At 39.4% G+C, this 8,801-nt stretch overlaps 1 protein-coding gene across 4 annotated transcripts in view; it reads left to right on the plus strand.

Moving 5' to 3' along the window:
* Positions 1–8,801, plus strand: part of kdm4ab (lysine (K)-specific demethylase 4A, genome duplicate b) — a 16,658-nt gene that overhangs the window by 2,405 nt on the left and 5,452 nt on the right. The window contains exons 4-17 of one of the 4 annotated variants that reach the window (XM_035670809.1): positions 97–211; positions 390–583; positions 840–889; positions 980–1,083; positions 1,194–1,331; positions 1,524–1,744; positions 2,944–3,110; positions 3,247–3,926; positions 4,457–4,564; positions 4,779–4,896; positions 5,086–5,261; positions 5,716–5,929; positions 6,662–6,741; positions 8,388–8,443. In XM_035670809.1, coding sequence (XP_035526702.1) covers positions 97–211; positions 390–583; positions 840–889; positions 980–1,083; positions 1,194–1,331; positions 1,524–1,744; positions 2,944–3,110; positions 3,247–3,926; positions 4,457–4,564; positions 4,779–4,896; positions 5,086–5,261; positions 5,716–5,929; positions 6,662–6,741; positions 8,388–8,443 — 2,421 coding nt within the window. The remainder of the gene's footprint in view (positions 1–96; positions 212–389; positions 584–839; positions 890–979; positions 1,084–1,193; positions 1,332–1,523; positions 1,745–2,943; positions 3,111–3,246; positions 3,927–4,456; positions 4,565–4,778; positions 4,897–5,085; positions 5,262–5,715; positions 5,930–6,661; positions 6,742–8,387; positions 8,444–8,801) is intronic. The other 3 variants (XM_035670810.1, XM_035670811.1, XM_035670812.1) reach the window with 3 other exon arrangements.

Here is an 8,801-nt window from a genome sequence, read left to right on the forward strand (position 1 = left end):
TAAATTTGTATAGAGTCAGCTGCAGTGTTAACCTTTTGATGCTGAACTTCATTTATGTTGTTGGTACTAATTAAGAATTGTCCATGCCTTTTGTAGGTTCTGTGGTCCACATTATGATGACTTTGAGGACTTGGAAAGGAAGTACTGGAAGAATGTGACATATAACCCTCCCATATATGGGGCAGATGTTAATGGAACTCTATATGACCCTGTGAGTTGACACTTCTTGGATGTTGTTGCTGTGGTGAATGAATGAAATGAATCAGTATTGATTGGTTTTCTGATTGCTGTCTGTTGACCTGATAGGGATGCTGATACTGATCATAGTGGTTTTATCACTGCTTCAGGTGTCCTCTGTTAATCTTGTATTATCGTCTGTGCTCCTGCAGGAAGTCAAAGAGTGGAACATTTGCCATCTGGACACCATTTTGGATACCGTTGAACGTGAAAGCGGGATCACTATTGAGGGTGTTAACACACCCTATTTGTATTTTGGAATGTGGAAGACCACCTTTGCATGGCACACTGAGGACATGGACCTCTACAGTATCAACTACTTGCACTTTGGTGAACCCAAATCATGGTAAAGAAACTGTTATTTTCTTCATCAGATGCAGAAATCAAGCTGTCCATTCTTACACATTCTCATTGTATTTATCTAAACATCTAGTAAGTGAAGGCAGGGTTCCTGTTTCATATTAGTGAGTTGAAAGATTTGGCTCTGACTCTTTTTCTATGGAGTAATGCAACATCATGTGACAACACACTACATAATATATATAAATAAACTGATTATATCAGTGTATTGTGACTAAGATGACTCATTTGAATATGTGCAGGTACTGTGTTCCTCCAGAGCATGGGAAAAGATTGGAGCGTTTGGCTAAAGGTGAGGGACTGGTGAAATATTTTCCATAGATGTATGTAATATAATGCTTTTAACTATCATGTACTCAAATATCTATCTGCTCTCTTCTAGGATTTTTTCCTGGTAGCTCCCAGAATTGTGAGGCCTTTTTGAGGCACAAGATGACTCTCATCTCTCCCTCTATCCTGAAGAAGTATGGCATTCCATTTGATAAGGTATGAGTAGAGTATATGTTCATTTGTATTTCAAACCAGAGGACCTTTACTTAATACCCAGCCAAATATATCAACTGCAGTTACTAATCGTTTTATTATTTCTCCCTAAGATTACTCAGGAGGCTGGTGAGTTCATGGTAACTTTCCCCTACGCCTATCATGCTGGTTTCAACCACGGTTTCAACTGTGCAGAATCAACCAACTTTGCCACAGAGAGATGGATTGAGTATGGCAAGCAAGCTGTTTTGGTGAGGACTGCCAAAAAATAGCATTGAAAACCATGCATGTCCTAATTTGAATAAGATTTTGTCTTGCTAGTAAGAATGTAAACATATACCATTTATATAATCTACTATACATTTATAGATCTACAAGCAACAATATTACCTGTAGCATTTGTTATTTGAATCAAAGTCTTTCTGTGCCATTCTTTCCTTTAGTGCTCATGCCGTAAAGACATGGTGAAGATTTCAATGGATGTATTTGTGAAGAAATTCCAGCCAGATCGCTATGAATTGTGGCTCGCAGGGCGAGATGTGGCACCCATTGATCACTCACGGCCCACCCCAGAAGCTAAGGAGTTCCTGGGGGAGTCAATTAATAACATCAACAGCAGCAGTACCTCCATGGAGACCTGTGGGGAGGACGGAGAGCGGAAGAGGTGGGTCTTACTACAGAAAATAATATCCTAGTCTATATGTGTTTTAGTTTAAATGGTTTATACCATGAAATGTTTTAGCACTAGGGTGATTTAGTACTCCTGAACAAACAACTTTGGGTATGTTAGCCATGGAAAGTCCAGTGACAACATGTGTCTACAGACTGTCCTAGAGACCTTTGCTTCTCTCTTGTTTTGCATCAGTGGATCTGACCTTTCAAAGTCCTGTGCCATTTTGCTGTGTGCTCCAGTAACTGTTGAGCAAGCCTTAGTCAGAACCTCCATCAGTTTTCTCCTTTCCTGTACTTAGATATGCTATGTGCTAGGCTATATTTCTCTCTTTTAACCATCTTTAAAGTTTTGTTGTCTTTTCAACATAGACATCAAGCCTAGCACATTGCATATCAAAGTACAGGAAAGGAGAAAGGTGACTGAGGCTGGCTCAACTGTTATTGGAGTATGAAGCAAAAAGGGCGGGACTTATGAAGTATTGGTTGTATCGGTTTAACTAACATGATTCGCACTATGGTTGAGCAATTGAAACAGTATAAACGTGACCCGTGAAAGATTTAATCAGTCGCTAACATAAATTCCCTAATCCTATATGTTTATACAACATTTTGCAGGTTCTAATTAAAACAAAGCAATTCACAGTATTGGTTAATATTCATAATTAAGTCAAAACCATGAGCTCAAGTTAAGGGAAATATTTGGCAACAATCATAAATGTCTTGTAAATAACTGGCCGTAAGTACTACAACACAGGCAGCGTTGGCATCTACTATCTGTTTCCACTTTCCAAAAAAACAGTTGAAACTCAGAACCAATACATATCATTATCACAGTCCAAATTGATGTCCACCGTACTACAAACCACAGGACTGTGGAATATCTACTAACAATAATTTGGTAACTACAATTGCAAGGCACATAATGTTGACATGTTGGATGAGGAAGAGGGGCTCTAATCACGTTAAAGCCGTCACAATGAATCTGTCTTTGACACACACCTGATGTCCATGGAGCTTTCAATGTTGACACATGCAGAGGCATTTCCCATCGAGTGAAACCGTTCCATTCATAAATATTCCAAAGATAGGTTTTCAATTGTACTGTACAGTTTCCTGAGACCAGAAACCAATAAGAAATGGGACCATGGTTTCTCTTCTTAACTGTTGTGTATCTGTTTGGTAAACCCTCAGCACTACACAAAGGATAGAGACCAAGAGACACAGAGTGTGTCTGGAGGTGCCCCAGGAGGTTGTTCCCAAGGATGAAGATGAGGAAGATATGGAGCAATATGGAAAGCGTCCCAGGCTAAACCTTATACCTCCACGTACTCTGTCACAAGATGGCAAAAGAAATAAAGGTACTATAACCTTATCTTACTAGTTTCATGAATGTGAGCTAAGCCTCTAATAACAGTTGGTTTGTGGTGAAATAAAATGAAGTGGCATGAATGTGTGCATTTTTCACTAAACAGAGACCTCTGATTTAATTTACAGGCCCACCAAAATTGGTTGTCACACCAACCAAACTTACTTTATTGGATCCGTTTCACAGGAGCTTGACCCAAAATAACAGTGATGTCAGCCGCCCCCCTCATTATACAAAGACTCGTGCACCTGCGATCTCGTCTCAGTCTCAGCCCAGAAACGGACACCTATCCATCTCGGCAGCGCCAACGTGGACAGAAGCCACCGCTCAGCCTGCCCGCAAAATGGGGGTAGCCAGCCTTCTCTTCCACAGGACTCTGAGTCCAAAAGACACTCTTCAAGTGCATAGCTACACTCTGGAAAAGCAGCAGCAGCCTCACACACAGCTGCAAGTGCATAGCTATGCCAGAGAGCATCAACCCCGTCATCTCCAACACAAAATCTGTACACCATCACACATGCAAGTTCAGTCCTCAACTCAGGCACCAAGCTGTGAAAGAACGGAGCCACAGCCAGAATCCAAGATGGTACTTACCAATGTAGCACTGAATGAATCGGAAGCACAGAGTCTTGTCGAGCTGGAGCCAAAGGAGGAGAAGCCTGAAATAACAGTGCCCGTTGAGGCTCAGACTGAAGTGGAGAAGCCTGAAGTTGAGCCCACCAGCCAGTCGGCTTGCTCTCCGACTCAAACACAACCCAGCGAGTCGAGCACAATGGAGCTGAATGCCCCCAAAAACAACAAGCGAAAGGTCTGGGGATCTTTTTGGTTTTTTTTCTCTCTATTTTTTAAAAAGAAAATGCATTGACAAAATGCAACAGGTGAAATTTAATGTTAAAATGTTCAAATGTTAGGCGCTCTGTACACTGGCACATGCATGTTTTACCACAGCTTGTGTTCTTTGCTGCATGCATTGTATGTCAACTTAACACCAAACGATCTAAAAAAGCTTGTAGTTGCTTCTGGACAAATATAAACTTGATAAGTTTATATTTGTTGCTCATAGATACTTTCAGTTAGTCAGTGTCTTTCCTTTATAATACTATTATGCATGTAGACACCCAAGAAAAAAAACAGCAACTAATTTTTTGGTGGCTCTGTACTGGTGCATTTTCCTTGCATGTTATTTGCATACTCATCTCTTTGAGCTCAGCATTATTACTGATTCTACTAACAGAACAATCCTTGGAGAGCTCTCTGGTGGCAGAATACACCTTTTATCAGGCATTATCCTGAAGTCTGCCTGAACATTCAATGTTATTCATGCTGTTCAAACTACAGAGTTACCAATGCCCCCTTGCGGATAGTGGCATTGTCATCCTGAAAGACACCATTCCTGTCAGGAAACCAATGCCTGATGAGATGAAGGTGATCGCTCAGAATCATCATGTAAGTAGTTGTTAGCTGTGACCAAATTCTCAAAAGGGATCAATGCACGCAGTGTTTATCTGGAAATGTATGCATACCAGTACAGAGCTCCCAGTTTGCCTCATAATTGGGGGGCTTTATTGAAACTGATATGTTCATTGCTACAGATACCGTGTAACCCCTGTTTTATTTATTTTTTTATAAGCATTATCCTGCTATATTCTTCTTGCTCCAGCAGGTGGCAGAAGAGCAGTCATACTGCAAGTCAGTTGTGAAGAAGCAACAGCAGCAGGCACAGCTCCCTAAGCTGCCCCGTCATCACCCTCTCATCAGAGAGGTGCACAGTGACGATGGTACACAGTTCTTTAGTCTGTATTGATAATGTAGTAGTATTTTATGTGGTGCCAATTGACCAAGCACTAACTTTCTATCTCTATCCTTACCCTCACGCCTAATTTTTCTAAATCCCAACGCTTCCACCACCCTTTTCCTCCTTCATTCACACTACCCCTCTGTACTTCACCCCATCCTCCTATCTGTAGAAGTGTACATAGATGTGGAGGTTGAGCAAGAGGAGAAAGAGGAATGGGCGAAGCCTCTCACCCAGCTGTGGCAGTGTCGGCCATATAACCTTCAGGCGGAGAAAGAGTACAACAAGAGCATGGGCCAGCAGGCCCCCTACTGCTCCATCTGCCTGCTCTTCCACACCTACCACCAGGTGACTAAAAGCATTTTAGGCTTTTATGAAGTTCTATTATTTAGTGTTATCATTACCATCCTTTTTCATCTATATCAAGTGGACAGTCATGAATTGGCATTTATGGCAATCAACCTTTAAAGCACACATTCAGCCATTTCAGAGAAAATACTGTGATGGACTGTGTAGTGCAGTGGTTTGTCAGGGTTCATGGCCATTAGAACCAGGAACAGAAAATACAAGCTGGATCAATTTGGATGACTTATTTTGATATCAAAGCTCAAGTGAAAAACAGATGTCTTTATAAAGGCTTTACTTTGATTATGGCTTTTATGGCTCATTTTTGTTATGTTTGTTGTAGAATGAGCAAAAATTTACATTTTGTCAAAATTAATAGAATATATAAATAATATAGTAATAAGTAATAATTATATGCTTCTTTTTTAACAAGGTATATGTATATTTCTTAATATAGTCGGAGTCCAGTAGTGGGAATTCCTGCATGACGTTGGTGAACCGTCCAGGGGGCCGCCAGTGGTCCAAACCACTCATCCCGGAAATGTGTTTCAACACCCAGACCAGCAAGACAAATGATAGCGGGGAGGGACTGCTGTCTAACCCCCATCTAGCAGAGGACGGTACCAGCCGGCTGGTCAGCTGTGCTCAGTGCTGCGTCCGCGTACATACCAGTAAGTGATGAACAAGTATCTATTTAAATGCATATGTAGGAACACTTGAGGTATTTTAAAAGAACTACGTCTTACATACAGTACATTCAGATTCTTTAGGAAATCACCACTCAGCATTTAGCAAAGCTACTGTTACACACAGTTCTTTTAAAAACAGCCACCACTAAAGTGAATGGATTTTGGATAAGTACAAACCTGTGACACACTAAATTATTCAGCTGGTAGCGCCAGGAGCTCACAACATTTACACACTGAACCTTTCTGAAATTAAATGTAAAACAAATTGTTAATAAAAAGTTACCTTATTTCAAAGTTAAGTCAATTTATTTTTAATTTATTTTAATTATTTTCCCCAAAAGGTTTTATTTTGGTTCAGCTTGGCCTGGTCATCCACATAGTCTGATAGTTTCATTATTAAATATGAATTTTTTTCCAAGAGGCACACACACACATCCACAAACACTTTGCATTTCTTTGGTCACAATTAAGCAGTTACAAAAAGTAAAAATCCCTGCACACTTCTCTCGTTCTCTGTCCCTCTTTTATTTCAAGCATGGCACAAGATGGTTTCCTTATCTATGATCCAAATTTTCATAAATAATCTTTGTGTTCTAAATACAAGGATTTTCCGGTTCTCCTTAATAAACCAGCCAAAAATCACGAGTAACCCTGTTGTGAAATGAAGCCTATGAGAAGTGACTGTGTGACATGTTCTTTTCTGTTCCTGCTCAGGTTGCTACGGTGTGTCTGGGGAAGACGCAGAGCTAGACGACTGGCTGTGCGCCCGCTGTGAGGCAGATGCCATCACCGAGGTTAGTTAATTGGGCTGCCTGTAATAGACAGTAATTATTTTATTAAAATAATTTAAAGTGCTCCTCATACTGATGACAAACACAAAACATACAGCAGCAGAGTTGTATCTGTTCGTTAAAATTGATTGGAAATCATAGAGAAATATGATTTAGTAAAGTTTGATGGTTGAGCTCTGTTTTGCCTTTTAAGTACATCAAACAAAAATGTGTGTGCACCATGATTGGGCACGGATTGAGTCTCTTAAAGTCAGTCTTTATTTTACCTAAAAGCACAGTATAAACTGTTATGTACCAGAACAAAACTACAAAGATATCCTGTGCTGAACTAAGTAACAGTTTAATACAACTGACAACCACAGTAGACCTGCTTTTGTCACACTGTCACACTTGGCTCTCTATACTACTGCTTTCTTTGTTCTGAGACAGTGAGAGTGTTCCCTTCCTTTGTGTGTTATTGTTTGGGGGATTTGTTTTTCCAAACTTTGTTTATAAAATGTATCTTTAAATTTCCTTTGCTTTCCTGCCTGCTCAGAACAATAGATTGTTGTTAAACATTCGCAGAATGTGGCCCAACTTAGGCATAAACAGCTTTTGACCACCAGTGGGCAATGCTTCACTTTTGCTTATAAATATATATATATATAAAGTATATTATATAGGCATATTAGAACATTTAATGATAACAGCTTTTCTTTAATGGGTTGTAGCCATTTCTAATGTAACATGTCTTGAAAACTACATCAGTCACCATCAAGTTTTTTTTCCCTCTGATATTTATCAGTCATTGGGTTCTGACTTTCAAGAGTTTCCTGTGATATTCAGTCTGTGTGTTGGACTGAAACTGTTGCAACAGGGAGGTCTGAAAGGTTTAGAGAGCCCATGAACAACATATTGAAGTTTAAATGCTGTTGTCAATCAACAGCAGCACTTTAGAGGTGAGGTGAGATTAAAATAAATGTCTGATATAGAGGCAAAGCGACAGGAATGTAAAGCTATGTCATGAGAAAATTAAATTGCAGATGAAAAATTAATTGTGATACTCTTTTTAAACAGGAGAGGGTGCTTTGTTGGACATATACTTGTCACAGACATCAATTTCGCAACAAGGAAATTAAAATACTCTGTACTCTGCTCTTGTTCCCTGTTCTTCCTTTTTATTTTAAGCATGACACAAGATGGTTTGCATTCTTTTGAACTGTTTATACTGAAGAAATGAAAAGGGATTCTTTAATTTGATAAAAAAAGAAATATAAAAGATAATATAGTTTGTAGATTTCTGTTTGTGAGAAAGTAAAGAATCATAATTTGTCTTCAGACTGCCTGCATTGCTGCACCTGTTGGCCGCTGTATATTTATTAATGCCACTATGTACTTTAGAACAGGTTTTAAGAAAGTTGAGTGAAGCGTTTCTAACACCTGCTATACCAGGTGCGCAGTGTGTTACAAGATTTAGCAGCAGATTGAGCTTTATAATCCATGTGATCCAGTACATGAGATTGCATTATCCCCAGTTTAAGCCATAAATAATATACAGCTGAACATCATATATCCAGACATCAGGATTTAGATGTGATAAAGATACATGAGTCAGTTACCAGAGTTGGTATTTTGAAAATAACACATTTCTTTGTTTTTCTTCCTCCCAGGACTGCTGTCTGTGTTCTTTAAGAGGTGGAGCACTGCAGAGAGCAAACAATGACAAGTAAGTAATACCAGCAGACTGTAAAGCTGCCACCACCTGAGCTGGTGTCCTAATTTGGAACAGTACAATTTTAAATATCAATTTAAGATCATTTTCAATGTGTAATGAAACTTTATCGTATGATATCATTTCCTTTTGAAATACAATGTGCAGGCTGGACATTAGACAGTGAAGGATCAGGCTTATGTGGAAACATGTAAGACAGGTGAGAAAGTGGCTATTGGTTTGACAGCTACTAGTGCAACATGAGGCACCACTGACGTGCAGAGGTGGGTAGAGTAGCCAAAAATTGTACTCAAGTAAAAGTACTGTTACTTCAGAATAATATGACTCAAGTAAAAGTAAAAAGTAGTCATCC

This window comes from Morone saxatilis, unplaced genomic scaffold (genome assembly GCF_004916995.1).
Source record: "Morone saxatilis isolate NCDOM2014 unplaced genomic scaffold, NCSU_SB_2.0 Contig23, whole genome shotgun sequence".
NCBI classification, from domain to species: domain Eukaryota; kingdom Metazoa; phylum Chordata; class Actinopteri; family Moronidae; genus Morone; species Morone saxatilis.